Genomic DNA, 19,013 nt, shown 5'->3' with positions numbered 1-19,013 from the left:
TCCTCTCCAAGGTTTCTCATAGTCATTCACACCGACGTCCCACTGGGGTGAGTTTTTCCTTGCCCATATGTGGGCTCTATACCGAGGATGTTGTTGTGGCTTGTGCAGCCCTTTGAGACACTTGTGATTTAGGGCTATATAAATAAACATTGATTGATTGATATATATATATATATATATATATATATATATATATATATATATATATATATATATATATATATACATATATATATATATATATATATATATATATATATATATATATATAACACCAGATTATTTAGGGGGGCTTAAGAATATTTTAGGCCTAACAAAATAGGCCTAACAACGCCAATGGTGAAGAACATCATTAAGATAGAAGACAATAAAAGGATAATTGGAATAAGGAAAGAAAAGGTAGAGAGTATTACAAAGTCCAGAGGAGAGTAGGTGTAATGAGAGGAGGAATAGAAATAGGAAGGAAGAAGACATTATTACTAGAATGAGATTAGGACATACATATCTAAATAGTTGATTGACATTGATAGGGAAACATACTACAGGACTGTGTGATTCTTGCCAACAGATAGAAAGTGTAGGACATGTTTTAATACATTGTAGGAAATATAATAGAGAAAGGGAAATACTGGGAAATAAGTTAGTGAAAGAGAATGTTAGGTTAGTAGTGGAAGATCTTTTAGGATTGCACTCAGAACACATAGGTTATAAAGCATTATATACATGTTTAAAAAAGACTGGGTTAGATAAAAGAATATAGAGTAGGGATCCACCTCGGTCCACACTCCATTACAGTAGGTGGCGGTAATGCACACCACAAGGTTGCTTGTCAACCGCCATAAAAAAACAAAAAGAAGAAGAACAAAGTAGACTTCGCGCATGCGTGAATTGGTTGGATACAAAGATGGCGTTTGACGAAGAAGGCCTGAACACGCATTTTAACCAGTGCCTACATGTGCACATATATGTCCTTTAATAGAGTAAACATCGTTAATAATTGTTTGTATTCGGATACAATAGTCTGAGCGCGTTTAACGCTTCTCGTGCTTGCTATCTAGCTTAGCTCGCCAGTTAGCTTAGCTTGCTAGCTGCTAGCAACGAGACGCGGACGTTATCAACACATCGCTAAGTAGAGATCAAATGTGAGTGTAAAGTGTTGTGATTGTGTGAAAATGTGCGAAAGAACGATAGCAAAGTACGAGGAGGAACTTTGTCCAACAAAAGAGGAGAAGGAGCGACAACATCAACTACTGGACGCTGTTTTCAAGAAACATCAAGTTGTGTTACACAGAACAGGTTTGTTGACTTCTTACTCTCACATCTTTACTAACTTTATATTTCATTAGTAACACTATTCTTAAATATATTGCGTATAAGAAGTTGGGTTGTCTTGTGAGAATCATGCATTACGTCTGCTACTTGCAACGTCGTCCTGTCGAAATTTACTACCCGTAAAAATGAGTTCCCTATTCCAGTCCGACTGTAGAATAAATTGTTTAACTCTAATTTTAGTCTCATCACTTTATACAGACAGGTAAAAGGACTACATTACCTGGGAGGACTTTGGCCTTTTTAAAGGCCTACTGAAATGCGATTTTCTTATTCAAACGGGGATAGCAGGTCCATTCTATGTGTCATACTCGATCATTTCGCGATATTGCCATATTTTTGCTGAAAGGATTTAGTAGAGGACATCGACGATAAAGTTCGCAACTTTTGGTCGCTGATAAAAAAAAGCCGGAAGTAGCAGACGAGTAGCGTGACGTCACAGGTTGTGGAGCTCCTCACATCTGCACATTGTTTACAATCATGGCCACCAGCAGCGAGAGCGATTCGGACCGAGAAAGCGACGATTTCCCCATTAATTTGAGCGAGGATGAAAGATTTGTGGATGAGGAAAGTGAGAGTGAAGGACTAGAGGGCAGTGGGAGCGATTCAGATAGGGAAGATGCTGTGAGAGGCGGGTGGGACCTGATATTCAGCTGGGAATGACTAAAACAGTAAATAAACACAAGACATATATATACTCTATTAGCCACAACACAACCAGGCTTATATTTAATATGCCACAAATTAATCCCGCATAACAAACACCTCCCCCCTCCCGTCCATATAACCCGCCAATACAACTCAAACACCTGCACAACACACTCAATCCCACAGCCCAAAGTACCGTTCACCTCTCCAAAGTTCATACAGCACATATATTTCCCCAAAGTTACGTACGTGACATGCACATAGCGGCACGCACGTACGGGCAAGCGATCAAATGTTTGGAAGCCGCAGCTGCATGCGTACTCACGGTATCGTGTCTGCGTATCCAACTCAAAGTCCTCCTGGTAAGAGTCTCTGTTGTCCCAGTTCTCCACAGGCCAATGGTAAAGCTTGACTGTCATCTTCCGGGAATGTAAACAATGAAACACCGGCTGTGTTTGTGTTGCTGCAGCCGCCCGCAATACACCGCTTCCCACCTACAGCTTTCTTATTTGCTGTCTCCATTGTTCATTGAACAAATTGCAAAAGATTCACCAACACAGATGTCCAGAATACTGTGGAATTTTGCGATGAAAACAGACGACTTAATGACTGTCCCAAAATGTCCTCCACAATCCATGACATCACACGCAGGCGTCATCATACCGAGACGTTTTCAGCAGGATATTTCGCGCAAAATTTAAATTGTACTTTAGTAAGCTAACCCGGCCGTATTGGCATGTGTTGCAATGTTAAGATTTCATCATTGATGTATAAACTATCAGACTGCATGGTCGGTAGTAGTGGCTTTCAGTAGGCCTTTTAGATGAATTAATCACATTTGCATAATCTGCTATGTGGCATTTCTATTACTATCAATATATCATGTTCTTGTTACATGATATATTTTTGTTCTATTTTCTTATTTAAAGGGGAACTGGAATTTTTTTAAATTGTGTAATCATTCACTTGTCTAACTATGTAAGACAAGAGGACATATGTTTTCCTTTTCTTAACGTTTTTTATGGTTTAATACATAAAAGAAAAACGTGTGTTCTTGTCTTACATGAGGATTGTGACTGATTGGCAAAATAAAAAAAAAGTGCAGTTCCCTTTTAATTTGGCAGATAAGTTAACAGTTTTGTTTATTTACAATTACACGTTGGATCTCTCTTGTCCCGTGTCCCAAACATCCGGATATTGTTGCAAATAATAACGTCCTCTGCCGCGACTCTTTCAGAATTGGCAGTCCATCTTCACAAAGGTATTTTCCTCTTGTTTTTTTACGTAAAACGTGCATTAAAATTAACCCGATTATTGTGAATGATTACCGTATTTTTCGGACTATAAGGCGCACTTAAAATCCTTTCAATTTCTCAAAACTCGACAGTGCGCCTTATACTAGGGCTGGGCGATATATCGATATGCACGATATATCGCGGGTTTGTCCCTGTGCGATATAGAAAATGACTATATCGTGATATTCGAGTATGCGTTCTCACGCAGTTGCTTTTAGCTGCGGGCATTACATCCCTAGTGGGTAGTAGCATGTAAAAATTACTACGGCATTACACTACAGGCTCTCCTCGCTCTTTCCTGTGTCTCCTTCTCACAGACAGCAAGCGCAGCTTCTACACACGTCACATACTGTCACGGCATACGTCACATAACGTATACGACCTCGCGCAGTAAAGACGTAGCGGCGTGGCTAACGTTAGCTGTGATGCTAGCGGTAATACGAGCGAAAGAAGGTGCGGTGCAATAACCCATTCCACCAACCACCCTGTTTTTTTTGTGTTTTTTTTTCATGTATATATTCATTTCACACCATATTCATTGCACTTCTACATTTTTTATATTTTTATATATTTGCACATTGTTTTTCTAGCATGCACACATCGCACTGTATGGAATGGCCTCAATCTCGTTACCTTGCGTAATGACAATAAAGCTGATTCTGATTCTGATTCTGATTCTGAATCTGGTAATAAATGAAGGAATAATTAATTCCCCCAAAAAACAGCAGGGGGTCCATCGTCTGGCGGTGGTTTGGCTTCAAGTGGGAATATGTCGAACAGACAACCGTAGTTTGTCAAGTGTGGGGAAAAAGCGTTGTTATAAAAAGTAGCATTACAGCTAATATGTAGCATCATTTGAAAAGTCACCTGCTGAACAGTGCTTACTCCGCATGTCAACATCTCTGTTCGGTGCCACACGCCGACACCATCAAAATGCCGAGGCAAACATTTCCAGATCAACCCCGTATGAAAAAAATTTTGATTTTTTTTAGTTGTGATTTCCTTCTCTGCATGAAAGTTTAAAAGTAGCATTTATTAATGCAGTATGAAGAATAATGTTTTAGTGTAGACACATAGAATCATCATACTGCTGTGATTATATGCATCAAGTGTTCATTCAAGGCTAAGGCAAAATATCGAGATATATGTCGTGTATTGCGATATGGCCTTAAAATATCGGGATAATAAAAAAAGGCCATATCGCCCAGCCCTACCTTATACCATACCATACCAACTTTTTTTTCTGAAGCCCTTTAAAAACAACCTAAGTTGAAGAACAAAGGGCTGTACACTACAAAGAAATACAGGCAAAGGACAGACTAAAAAATTACATTTAAAACAGAGGTAAAATACACATTGAAAAAGCAAATACAAATTATCCCATAAACAATTTGTTTGATAAAAAGCAGTTAAAAGGTTAAAAACAGTTTAAAGTCTCATGCTGAGTTAAAAGCCAGTGAATAAAAATGGGTTTTAAGAAAGGTCTTAAAAGTAGCCAAAGAAGGGTGTAATATAATATGATAATAATAATTATAAGACCCCTTTAATGTGCCTTTTGTATGAAAAAAGACCTGAATAGACCCGCTGACCGGCAGTGCGCCTTATAACCCGGTGCGCCTAATGTACACAATAACTATGGTTGTGCTAACTGACCCCCTGCACACTTGGCTGGGCGCCCTGCAGGTAGCGCCTTCCCTCCCTCCCACCCTCTAACCGTGGGAAACCGGAAGTAGCTCGAAATTGCGTGCACCCTTAGTCACTCTTCACGGTAAGGAAATGCACGGTATTTAGTCTAAGTGGCTCCTTCCGGAGACTCTGCCTCTAAGTGTTTTGGAAGAGAATTACAAGATTAAGGTCACCCCCCCCCCCCCCCCCCCCAAGAACTATAAATCAAACAAGACACCGTCTAGAGCAGGGGTCACCAACCTTTTTGAAACCAAGAGCTACTTCTTGGGTACTGATTAATGCGAAGGGCTACCAGTTTGATACACACTTAAATAAATTGCCAGAAATAGCCAATTTGCTCAATTTACCTTTAACTCTATGTTATTATTAATAATTAAAGGGGAACATTATCACCAGACCTATGTAAGCGTCAATATATACCTTGATGTTGCAGAAAAAAGACCATATATTTTTTTAACCGATTTCCGAACTCTAAATGGGTGAATTTTGGCGAATTAAACGCCTTTCTATTATCCGCTCTCGGAGCGATGACGTCACAACGTGACATCACATCGGGAAGCAATGCGCCATTTTCTCACTTTCGTCGGTGTGTTGTCGGAGGGTGTAACAACACCAACAGGGACGGATTCAAGTTGCACCAGTGGCCCAAAGATGCGAAAGTGGCAAGAAATTGGATGAAATTTGTTCAAAATACGAGGGTGTGGGGAAAGCCGACGAAATGGTCAGTCGTTTGTTCCGCACACTTTACCGACGAAAGCTATGCTACGACAGAGATGGCAAGAATGTGTGGATATCCTGCGACACTCAAAGCAGATGCTGACATCAACTCCAAAACTGGACAGATCAGCTTTCAGGAAAAAAGAGCGGATGAGGGTATGTCTATAGAATATATTAATTGATGAAAACTTTATTCATTACTCGCGGTTTTATGTAAATTATTATACATAAACTGTGTTTACCAATAATTTAGCTTAAAAACATTTATTTTTTTCAATCATTCGAGTACATTCGGGTAGTTTTGTGTAATGCAGTATTTTGTGTCTATTTAGGTATGGTTAACCTGAGTGCTGAAATCGTGGAAAAATATATGTTCTTAGCGCGCCTGAAATGGGCTGTCTGCACTCTCAAAGTGCATGTTGTTGCCAAATGTATTTCATATGCTGTAAACCTAGTTCATAGTTGTTAGTTTCCTTTAATGCCAAACAAACACATACCAATCGTTGGTTAGAAGGCGATCGCCGAATTCGTCCTCGCTTTCTCCCGTGTCGCTGGCTGTCGTGTCGTTTTCCTCGGTTTCGCTTGCATACGGTTCAAACCGATATGGCTCAATAGCTTCAGTTTCTTCTTCAATTTGGTTTTCGCTACCTGCCTCCACACTACAACCATCCGTTTCAATACATGCGTAATCTGTTGAATCGCTTAAGCCGCTGAAATCCGAGTCTGAATCCGAGCTAATGTCGCTATAGCTTGCTGTTCTATCCGCCATGTTTGTTTGTGTCGGCATCACTATGTGACGTCACAGGAAAATGGACGGGTGTTTATAACGATGGTTAAAATCAGGCACTTTGAAGTTTTTTTTTAGGGATATTGCGTGATGGGTAAAATTTTGAAAAAAACTTAAATAAAATAAGCCACTGGGAACTGATTTTTAATGGTTTTAACCCTTCTGAAATTGTGATAATGTTGCCCTTTAATGCGAAGGGCTACCAGTTTGACACACACTTAAATAAATTGCCAGAAATAGCCAATTTGCTCAATTTACCTTTAACTCTATGTTATTATTAATAATTAATTATATTTATCTTTGTGGACACACTGATCATCTTAATGATTTCTCACAATAAACATATATAGAAACAGATAAATATCAATATGCAACACTTTATTTTTATATTTTCTTGAAGTGCACATTAAAAAAAGAATTTATGGAACATCATTAGTAATTTTTCCTGATTAAGATTAATTTTAGAATTTTGATGACATGTTTTAAATAGGTTCAAATCCAATCTGCAGTTTGTTAGAATATTTAACAAATTGGACCAAGCTATATTTCTAACAAAGACAAATCATTATTTCTTCTAGATTTTCCAGAACAAAATTTTTAAAAGACTTTGAAATAAGATTTAAATTTGATTCTACAGATTTTCTAGATTTGCCAGAATATTTTTTTTTAATTTTACCGTATTTTCCGCACTATTAGCCACACCTAAAAACCACAAATTTACTCAAAAGCTGACAGTGCGGCTTATAACCCGGTGCGCTTTATATATGGATTAATATTAAGATTCATTTTCATAAAGTTTCGGTCTCGCAACTACGGTAAACAGCCGCCATCTTTTTTCCCCGTAGAAGAGGAAGTGCTTCTTCTTCTACGCAAGCAACCGCCAAGGTAAGCACCCGCCCCCATAGAAGAGGAAGCGCTTCTTCTTCTACTGTAAGCAACCACCCGCCCCCGTAGAAGAAGAAGAAGCGCGCGGATATTACGTTTCATTTCCTTTGTGTGTTTACATTTGTAAAGACCACAAAATGGCTCCTACTAAGCGACAGGTTTCCGGTTCATGAAAAGACGCAATCTCTCCATCCGCACACGGACTACTATTTCACAGCAACTGCCTAAAGACTTTCAAGAAAAGCTGGCTACTTTCCGTGCATATTGTAAAAACAAGATAGCTGAAAAAAAGATCCGGCCAGAGAACATTATCAACATGGACGAGGTTCCACTGACTTTTGATATTCCTGTGAACCGCACTGTGGATACAACGGGAGCACGTACGGTGAATATTCGCACCACAGGGAATGAGAAGTCATCCTTCACTGTGGTTCTAGCTTGCCATGCTAATGGCCAGAAACTTCCACCCATGGTGATATTCAAAAGGAAGACCTTGCCAAAAGAGACCTTTCCAGCCGGCCTCATCATAAAAGCTAATTCGAAGGGATGGATGGATGAAGAAAAGATGAGCGAGTGGTTAAGGTAAGTTTACGCGAAGAGGCCGGGTGGCTTTTTTCACGCAGCTCCGTCCATGTTGATATACGACTCCATGCGCGCCCACATCACGCTGGTTTTTAATATATTATTAAAGTTTGACTGACCTATCCGACTGTTTTTTTGACATTCCTTTAGCGCAGTTAGATGCGGCTTATAACACGGGGCGGCTTATAGGTGGACAAAGTTTTGAAATATGCCGTTCATTGAAGGCGCGGCTTATAACCCAGGGCGCCTTATGGTGCGGAAAATACGGTAATCATAATAAGTTTGAAGAAATATTTCACGAATATTCTTCGTTGAAAAAACAGAAGCTAAAATTAATTAAATTCAAATGTATTTATTATTCTTTACAATTAAAAAAATACATTTACTTGAACATTGATTTAAATTGTCAGGAAAGAAGAGGAAGGAATTTAAAAGGTAAAAAGGTATATGTGTTTAAAAATCCTCAAATCATTTTTAAGGTTGTATTTTTTCCCTAAAATTGCCTTTCTGAAAGTAAAAAAATAAATGAATTTATTTAAACAAGTGAAGACCAAGTCTTTAAAATATTTTCTTGGATTTTCAAATTCTATTTGAGTTTTGTCTCTCTTAGAATTAAAAATGTCGAGCAAAGCGAGACCAGCTTGCTAGTAAATAAATAACATTTTTAACAATAGAGGCAGCTCACTGGTAAGTGCTGCTATTTGAGCTATTTTTAGAACAGGCCAGCGGGCGACTCATCTGGTCCTTACGGGCGACTCATCTGGTCCTTACGGGCGACCTGGTGCCCGCGGGCACCGCGTTGGTGACCCCTGGTCTAGAGTATACTCATTTGCCTTGTCGCAATTCTGTCTCTGAGGTCCTTGCGCAGTTCCTTCGACCTCGGGATTCTCATTTGCTTTCGCATGCACTGTGAGCTGTAAGGTCTTATTTCTACACGTGTGCCTTTCCTAATCAAGTCCAATCAGTTTAAACACAGCTGGACTCCAATGGAGGGCTGGGCGATATGGACTTTTTTTAATATCTCGATATTTTTAGACCATGTCACGATACACCTGACATCTACTGTAATGATATCAAGTACAATAGCATATTTAGGCGATACTACTATGATTACATCAATATTTTTTTAGCATCACAAAATATATATTCTGTTTATGAACTCAGGAAATATGTACCTGGACACATAAGGACTTTGAATATAACCAATGTATGATCCTGTAATGACTCGGTATCGGTTCGATACCTAAATTTGTGTTATCATCCAAAACTAATGTAAAGTATCAAACAACAGAAGAGTAAGTGATTATTATATTTTAACAGAAGTGTAGATAGAACATGTTACAAGAGACAGCAGATATTAACAGTAAATGAAGAAGTAGATTAATAATTATTTTTTACAGCTTGTCCTTTATAATTTAGACAAAATAATAATGATAAATGCAGACTAATTAGGAGTCTTAGTTTATTTACTTACTAATAAAAGAAAAGTTGTCTCGTATGTTCACTATTTTATTTAAGGACTAGATTGCAATAAGAAACATGTTTAATGTACCCTAAGATTTTGTGTTACCGTATTTTCCGCACTATAAGGCGCACCTAAAAACCACAAATTTTCTCAACAGCTGACAGTGCGCCTTATAACCCGGTGCGCTTTATTACGATTCATTTTCATAAAGTTTCGATCTCACAACTTCGGTAAACAGCCGCCATCTTTTTTCCCGGTAGAACAGGAAGCGCTTCTTCTTCTACGCAAGCAACCGCCAAGGAAAGCACCCGCCCCCATAGAACAGGAAGCGCTTCTTCTTCTACTGTAAGCAACCACCCGCCCCCGGAAGAAGAAGAAAAAACGCGCGGATATCACCGTACGTTTCATTTCCTGTTTACATCTGTAAAGACCACAAAATGGCTCCTACTAAGCGACAAGGATCCGGTTCATAAAAAGACGCAATCTCTCCATCCGCACACGGATTACTACCGTATTTCACAGCAACTGATATTCCTGTGAACCGCACTGTGGAACGGGAGCACGTACGGTGAATATTCGCACCACAGGGAATGAGAAGTCATCCTTCACTGTGGTTCTAGCTTGCCATGCTAACTTCCACCCATGGTGATATTCAAAAGGAAGACCTTGCCAAAAGAGACCTTTCCAGCCGGCGTCATCATAAAAGCTAACTCGAAGGGATGGATGGATGAAGAAAAGATGAGCGAGTGGTTAAGGGAAGTTTACGCGAAGAGGCCGGGTGGCTTTTTTCACACAGCTCCGAAGGCGAACACACCTTCACTAAGACGGGCAGACAGCGCCGGACGACATACGCCAACATTTGCCAGTGGATCGTAAATGCCTGGGCAGATATTTCGGTCACAACTGTGGTCCGAGCTTTCCGGAAGGCAGGATTCACAGAACTACTGGACAACAACAGCGACACTGACTCCGATTACTTCGACGAGACGGAACCGGCCATTTTGGATCCCACGCTTGCGCAACTTTTCAATTCGGACACCGAAGACGAAGAATTTGAAGGATTTACGAATGAAGAATAACTTCAGAAGGTGAGCGCTATGTTTATTTTGTGTGTTGTGACATTAACGTTCGAGCAACATTATGTTGCTATTGCTCTACACCATTTTGAATTTTACTATGTTTGTGATTGCACATTTGCGTACATTTTGGGACAGAGTTGTTAGAACGCTGGTTTTCAATATATTATTAAAGTTTGACTGAACTATCTGACTGTTTTTTTGACATTCCCTTTAGCGCAGCGTAGGCGCGGCTTATAATCCGGGGCGGCTTATTGGTGGACAAAGTTATGAAATATGTAATTCATTGAAGGTGCGGCTAATAATCCGGTGCGCCTTATAGTGCGGAAAATACGGTAGTATAAAGACAATATTGCCATTTTTGTGGTCCCTTTTATTTTGATAAGTATCAAAATACATTTTGGTACCGGTACCAAAATAGTAGTATCGGGACAACCCTATGGCATAGTCTCCCATCAGTTTAAATTCCCACCTTCGGAAGAACTTTGAACATGTCATGAGGAAGGCCCTGGACATTGAGTCCGAGTGGACCATGTTCCATACCTCTATTGTCGAGGCAGCCAATCGGAGCTCTGGGCGCAAGGTGGTTGATGCCTGTTGTGGCGGTAATCCCAGAAGGATGCCGTCAAGCTAAAGAGAGTACTATTGGGTCATTTTGGCTCCAGGGACTTTGGAGCCAAAAGCTGTTGCGGAGGCAAAAACTGTGGTGGACTGTCCTACTTTTGGGGCTTAGGTTAGGCTTAGGCTCCTCTGTGGCAAGGCCCCGAGGATGGATGAGATCTGCTCGGAGTTCCTCAAGGCTCTGAATGCTGTGGGGCTGTCTTGGTTGACAAGACTCTGCAACATTGCTTGGACATTGGGGGGCGGTACCTCGAGATAGGCAGACCTAGGTGATGGTTCATGGCGTAGTGGGTAGAGCAAACGTGCCAGAAACCTGAGGGTTGCAGGTTCGCTCCCCGCCTCTTACTATCCAAAAATCGCTGCCGTTGTGTCCTTGGGCGGGACACTTCACCCTTTGCCCCCGGTGCCACTCACACCGGTGAATTGAATGATGAATGATAGGTGGTGGTCGGAGGGGCCGTTGGCGCAAATTGCAGCCACGCTTCCCGTAAGTCTACCCCAGGGCAGCTGTGGCTTTGAAAGTAGCTTACCACCACCAGGTGTGAATGATTGATGGGTTCTACATGTAAAGCGACTTTGGGTACTTAAAAAACCGCTATATAAATCCCGGTTATTATTATTATTATTATTATTATTATTATTATTTAAGAAGGGGGATCGGAGGGTGGGTTCCAACTATCGTGGGATCGCACGACTCAGCCTTCCTGGTAAGATCTATTCAGGTGTACTGGAGAGGAAGCTACTTCGGATAGTCGAACCTCAGATTGAGGAAGAGCAGTGTGGTTTTCGTCTTGTGGACCAGCTCTATACTCTCGGCAAGGTCTTTGAGTGTGCATGGGAGTTTGCCCAACTAGTCTACTTGTGCTTTGTAGACATGGAGAAGGCATTTGACCGTGTCCCTCGGGAAGTCCTGTGGGTAGTGCTCAGAGTATGGGCTATCGAACTGTCTGATTGTGGTGGTCCGCTCCCTGTACGATCAGTGTCAGAGCTTGGACCGCAATGCCGGCAGTAAGTTGGACTCGTTTTCAGTGAGGTTTGGACTCCGCCAGGGCCGCCCTTTGTCACCAATTCTGTTCATAACTTTTATGGACAGAATTTCTAGGCATAGGCAGGGCGATCAGGGAATCCGGTTTGGTGGCTACAGGATTAGGTCTCTGCTTTTTGCAGATGATGAGGTCCTGATGGCTTCATCCGGCAAGGATCTTCAGCTCTCACTAGATCGGTTCGCAGCCGAGTGTAAAGCGACTGGGACGAGAAACCGCACCTTCAAGTTTGAGTCCATGGTTCTCGTCCGGAAAAGGGCGGCGTGCCATCTCTGAGTTGGGGAGGAGATCTTAACCCAAGTGGAGGAGTTCAAGTACCTCAGAGTCTTGTTCACGAGTGAGGGGAGTGTGGATCTTGAGATCGATTGACAGATCAGTGCGGGGTCTGTAGTGATGCGGAGACTGGTCAAGAAGGAGCTGAGCCGGTAGGCAAAGCTCTCAGTTTACCGGTCGATATACGTTCCCATCATCACCTATGGTCATGAGCTTTGGACCAAAAGTTCAAGGTTCAAATCGGCGAAATTTGTTTCCTCTATAAGGGGGCGGGGCTAACCCTTAGAGATAGGGTGAGAGGCTATGTCCTTGGGAAGGAACTCAAAGTAAAGCTGCTGATCCTTTACATCGAGAGGAGCCAGATGAGGTGGTTCGAGCATCTGGCCTCTCCGGACGCATCCCTGGGGAGGAGTTTCACGTCCGACCGGTAGGGGGCCGCAGGGAACACCCAAGACACGTTGGAGAGACTATGTCTACCGGCTGTCCAGGGAACATCTTCGTATACCCCGGGAGGAGCTGGACAAAGTGGCTGGATAGAGGGAAATCTGGGCTTCTCTGCTTAGACTGCTTCCCCAGTTGCTGAAAACCGAACATCATGGAAGATAGCCGTCAACCAAGAAATAACTGAACGAGATCAACAATTAGCCAACAGGAAAATAAAGGAACACAACTGTCAACCATGCGGTATTTCTCTTGAAAATTCTGCGCCAGAACCTTCTCTTCGGACATTGGAAGGATCAGTCATGAGAGAGCATGTAAACGATAGAAAATAAATGAAAGAAAAATGGTTCAATATACAACGCGACTGCCATTGACCGTCTGACAAGAACCAGAGAGAAAGTAACCAAATATTACCAGTAAATTAACAAGATTGAAAATAAATATTTGAACTGATGTTACTACATTTGTCAGCAACTAAATTAAGATAGTTTAACAGGTTTTAAAATAATTCTGTTATCAATTATATATTAAAGGCCTACTGAAAGCCACTACTACCGACCACGCAGTCTGATAGTTTATATATCAATGATGAAATCTTAACATTTCAACACATGCCAATACGGCCGGGTTAGCTTACTAAAGTGCAATTTTAAATTTTGCGCGAAATATCCTGCTGAAAACGTCTCGGTATGATGACGCCTGCGCCTGACGTCACGGATTGTAGAGGACATTTTGGGACAGCATGGTGGCCAGCTATTAAGTCGTCTGTTTTCATCGCAAAATTCCACAGTATTCTGGACATCTGTGTTGGTGAATCTTTTGCAATTTGTTCAATGAACAATGGAGACAGCAAAGAAGAAAGCTGTAGGTGGGAAGCGGTGTATTGCGGCCGACTGCAGCAACACAAACACGGCCGGTGTTTCATTGTTTACATTACCGGAAGATGACAGTCAAGCTTTACCATTGGCCTGTGGAGAACTGGGACAACAGAGACTCTTACCAGGAGGACTTTGAGTTGGATACGCAGGCGCGGTACCGTGAGTACGCATGCAGCTGCGGCTTCCAAACATTTGATCGCTTGCCCGTACGTGCGTGCCGCTATGTGCATGTCACGTACGTAACTTTGGGGAAATATATGTGCTGTATGAACTTTGGGATGGTGAACGGTACTTTGGGCTGTGGGATTGAGTGTGTTGTGCAGGTGTTTGAGTTGTATTGGCGGGTTATATGGACGGGAGGGGGGAGGTGTTTGTTATGCGGGATTAATTTGTGGCATATTAAATATAAGCCTGGTTGTGTTGTGGTTAATAGAGTATATATATGTCTTGTGTTAATTCCCAGCTGAATATCAGGTCCCACCCGCCTCTCACAGCATCTTCCCTATCTGAATCGCTCCCACTGCCCTCTAGTCCTTCACTCTCACTTTCCTCATCCACGAATCTTTCATCCTCCCTCAAATTAATGGGGAAATCGTCGCTTTCTCGGTCCGAATCGCTCTCGCTGCTGGTGGCCATGATTGTAAACAATGTGCGGATGTGAGGAGCTCCACAACCTGTGACGTCACGCTACTCGTCTGCTACTTCCGGTACAGGCAAGGCTTTTTTATCAGCGACCGAAAGTTGCGAACTTCATCGTCGATGTTCTCTACTAAATCCTTTCAGCAAAAATATGGCAATATCGCGAAATGATCAAGTATGACACATAGAATGGACCTGCTATCCCCGTTTAAAGAAGAAAATCGCATTTCAGTAGGCCTTTAATGTACTGAATGCATCATGTGACTGAGCAGAACGAGATGTTTCCAAATCATGTGTTTGTTTTCTTGTGTCCTGCAGACGTCTGTGAAGAACATCTTCTACCTGAGGAAGAGGAAGACTCACTGACCTCCCACTTTAAAGAGGAAGAGGAGGAACACAGCGTCAGTCAGGCGGGAGAGCAGCTTGAATGGTTGGAGGAGTTCCCAGTGATTAGTGTTATTGTGAAGGGTGAAGATGATGAGGTCGAAGGTGAAAGTGAGGAGAAGAGCAGCAGCTCAACACAACACATGACAACAGAAGCTGATGGAGACCACTGTGGAGGATCACAAGCAGACAAGCTCTTAGCTCCACTATCAGATAGTGAGGACACAACGTCACACTCTCCTGACACTGATGATGAAGACTCTAAAGATGATAAGACATGTCACACTGACAACACTCACTTCAAATGTTCTCACTGTGACAAATCCTTCAAATACCATTGTTATCTGAAAATACACATGAGAACACACACTGGAGAAAAACCTTTCACCTGCTCAATCTGCGGTAAAGGTTTTGCACAAAGTCAGTGTTTGAAAAGACACATGAGAAGACACACTGGAATAACCCCTTTTACCTGTTCAGTCTGTGGTAAAGGTTTAGTAACAAGTCAAAATTTGAAATATCACATGAGGATACACACCAGAGAAACACCTTTTATCTGTTCGATCTGTGGTAAAGGTTTCGTACAAAATCAATGTTTGAAAAGACACATGAGAAGACACGCTGTGGAAAAAAACCCTTTTACCTGTTCGGTATGTGGTAAAGGTTTTGTACGAAAACAAGGCTTGGACGCACACGTGAGAACACACACTGGAGAAAAACCTTTTATCTGTTCAATCTGCGGTAAAAGTTTAGTAACAAGTCAAAACTTGAAATTTCACATGAGGATACACACTGGAGAAAAACCTTTTGTCTGTTCAATCTGTCGGAAAGGGTACGCACAAAGTCAGTGTTTGAAAAGACACATGAGAATACACAGTGAAGAAAGCCCTTTTACCTGTGAAGTCTGTAGTAAAGGTTTTGTACGAAATCACAGTTTAAAAGCACACATGAGAATACACACTGGAGAAAAACCTTTTATTTGTTCAATCTGCGGTAAAGGTTTTGCCCAAAGACAGTCTTTGAACGTACACATGAGAATACATACTGGAGAAAAACCCTTTATCTGTTCAATCTGCAGTAAAAGTTTTGCACAAAAAAGCAGTTTGATGGTGCACATGAAAATACACACTGGGGAAAAACCTTTTACCTGTTCAATCTGCAGTAAAGGTTATGTACAAAGTAACAATTTGAAACTACACATGGCAACACACACTGGTGAAGAATCACATTCCTGTTAACTGCAACAGAAGCTTTTGTAATCGATCATTCTTTGTAGCACACATGAGAACACACCCAGGAGAGAAAGTGTTGAGTTGCAGTGTGTGTGGTGAAAGATTCTCTTCTAAGTACCAGTGTGAGAGACACAAGTGTGCTGGTGAGAAAAGCAGCAGCAAATGAAACTGCAGGATTTGAAATAAACTGTCAAGACTTTAATTTTGACTTCCTAACCACATTAGCACATATAACGTGTGATCGTTGAAAACTGTTGTGTGTAACGCAATCTTGTTAATATGTTTCTACCATTCATTGGTTGGCTACTTTAGATTAGTGTAGGGTAGTTTAATTTTTTTGAAATAATGACGTGTTGCATGTTTTCAGAAGATAAAGTCCTATGTTTTACATTTTATTTTATACCTTTGCTTTTGAGTACACATTAAATCCCTTATTGGTTCACATCTGAAACATCTTCTGGACCACTTCAGGGAGCATATTATTATTTACTTTATACATCATTTGAACGGTTGTCTTTTATACAATTTCAAAACGTGTGACTTTATGAATCATTTGTTGGGTCTTGATAATACATTTTATGATGTTTTTACTCTCTTTTGTAATATGATGTGTTGTGATTGTTTTATATGTACTGTATGTCCCCATACCTTTATTCAACATATAAATGAGAGAAGATGGCAGGAATATTTGTGGAAGGCTGGTTTTGTTTTCAAGAATCTACATTTGTGAATAATTAAAAAAAAAAACATGACAAAAAAACGATGTTTTAAAGGGGAACATTATCACAATTTCAGAATTGTTAAAACCATTAAAAATCAGTTCCCAGTGGCTTATTTTATTTTTCGAAGTTTTTTTCAAAATTTTACCGATCACGCAATATCCCTAAAAAAAGCTTCAAAGTGCCTGATTTTAACCATCGTTATATACACCCGTCCATTTTCCTGTGACGTCACATAGTGATGCCAACACAAACAAACATGGCGCATAGAACAGCAAGCTATAGCGACATTAGCTCGGATTCAGACTCGGATTTCAGCGGCTTAAGCGATTCAACAGATTAGGCATGTATTGAAACGGATGGTTGTAGTGTGGAGGCAGGTAGCGAAAACGAAATTGAAGAAGAAGCTGAAGCTATTGAGCCATATCGGTTTGAACCGTATGCAAGCGAAACCGAGGAAAACGACACGACAGCCAGCGACACGGGAGAAAGCGAGGACGAATTCGGCGATCGCCTTCTAACCAACGATTGGTATGTGTTTGTTTGGCATTAAAGGAAACTAACAACTATGAACTAGGTTTACAGCATATGAAATACATTTGGCAACAACATGCACTTTGAGAGTGCAGACAGCCCAATTTTCATCAATTAATATATTCTGTAGACATACCCTCATCCGCTCACTAGCAGGCCAGGGAAGCTAGGGTCGATATTCCTCTCTTGATCATCTTCGGGACGGTGTGAGCCAAGACATCCAGGGGGTTTAGCTCGCTCGTCTGCGGGAACAAACTGCCGCCATAGCTTGCCGTGCTAGCGAGGTCCTTTGTCCCTGAATTGCTCACACACTCCGGCAGATTCAATGGGGGTCTGGCGGCAGATTTCTTTGACTTTATCGTTGGAAATGCATCTGCTTTGAGTGTCGCAGGATATCCACACATTCTTGCCATCTCTGTCGTAGCATAGCTTTCGTCGGTAAAGTGTGCGGAACAAACGTCCAATTTCTTGCCACTTTGGCATCTTTGGGCCACTGGTGCAACTTGAATCCGTCCCTGTTCGTGTTGTTACACCCTCCGACAACACACCGACGAGGCATGATGTCTCCAAGGTACGGAAAACAGTCGAAAAAAACGGAAAATAACAGAGCTGATTTGACTCGGTGTTTGAGAAAATGGCGGATTGCTTCCCGATGTGACGTCACAACGAATAATAGAAAGGCGTTTAATTCGCCAAAATTCACCCATTTAGAGTTCGGAAATCGGTTAAAAAAATATATGGTCTTTTTTCTGCAACATCAAGGTATATATTGACGCTTACATAGGTCTGGTGATAATGTTCCCCTTTAAACATTTTTTCGTTTTATATTTTAGAGTCCCGAAAACAAGTTCAGAGTGTTGACGCCAATATTTGTACATCATCCCACAGAGCTTTACTGTACAAAAGGTCCCTGGGCGAGTGTATCAAGATGTCTGTCAGTATTGCATAAAATAAACTGTTTACCGTATTTTCCGCACTATAAGGCGCACCGGATTATTAGCCGCACCTTCTATGAATTACATATTTCATAATTTTGTCCACCAATAAGCCGCCCCGGACTATAAGCCGCGCCTACGCTGCGCTAAAGTGAATGTCAAAAAAACGCTGCGCTAAAGTGAATGTCAAAAAAACAGTCAGATAGTTCAGTCAAACTTTAATAATATATTGAAAACCAGCGTTCTAACAACTCTGTCCCAAAATGTACGCAAATGTGCAATCACAAACATAGTAAAATTCAAAATGGTGTAGAGCAATAAATAGCAACATAATGTTGCTCGAACGTTAATGTCACAACACACAAAATAAACATAGCGCTCACCTTCTGAAGTTATTCTTCATTCGTAAATCCTTCGAATTCTTCGTCTTCGGTGTTCGAATTGAAAAGTTGCGCAAGCGTGGGATCCAAAAATGGCCGGCTCCGTCTCGTCGAAGTCATCGGATTCAGTGTCGCTGTTGTTGTGCAGCAGTTCTGTGAATCCTGCCTTCCGGAAAGCTCGGACCACAGTTGTGACCGAAATATCTGCCCAGGCATTTACGATCCACTGGCAGATGTTGGCGTATGTCGTCCGGCGCTGTCTGCCCGTCTTAGTGAAGGTGTGTTCGCCTTCGGAGCTGTGTGAAAAAAGCCACCCGGCCTCTTCGCGTAAACTTCCCTTAACCACTCGCTCATCTTTTCTTCATCCATCCATCCCTTCGAGTTAGCTTTTATGATGACGCCGGCTGGAAAGGTCTCTTTTGGCAAGGTCTTCCTTTTGAATATCACCATGGGTGGAAGTTAGC

At 41.5% G+C, this 19,013-nt stretch overlaps 3 protein-coding genes across 4 annotated transcripts in view; 2 read left to right on the top strand and 1 right to left on the bottom strand.

Annotated features, from left to right (window-relative positions):
- The window catches only part of LOC133575681 (uncharacterized), a 515,078-nt gene that overhangs the window by 88,366 nt on the left and 407,699 nt on the right, over positions 1 to 19,013 (top strand). The window lies entirely within an intron of this gene.
- The window catches only part of LOC133575686 (uncharacterized), a 208,620-nt gene that overhangs the window by 62,757 nt on the left and 126,850 nt on the right, over positions 1 to 19,013 (bottom strand). The gene's annotated exons all lie outside the window — the stretch shown is intronic.
- Positions 884 to 19,013, top strand: part of LOC133575689 (uncharacterized) — a 302,477-nt gene continuing 284,347 nt past the window's right edge. Inside the window, exon 1 of the mRNA XM_061928434.1 lies at positions 884 to 1,296. Within this exon, the coding sequence (XP_061784418.1) occupies positions 1,173 to 1,296 (124 nt within the window). The 5' untranslated portion in view covers positions 884 to 1,172. The remainder of the gene's footprint in view (positions 1,297 to 19,013) is intronic.

This window comes from Nerophis lumbriciformis, linkage group LG33 (genome assembly GCF_033978685.3).
Source record: "Nerophis lumbriciformis linkage group LG33, RoL_Nlum_v2.1, whole genome shotgun sequence".
NCBI classification, from domain to species: domain Eukaryota; kingdom Metazoa; phylum Chordata; class Actinopteri; order Syngnathiformes; family Syngnathidae; genus Nerophis; species Nerophis lumbriciformis.
This window is presented reverse-complemented; position numbering and strand designations above follow the sequence as displayed.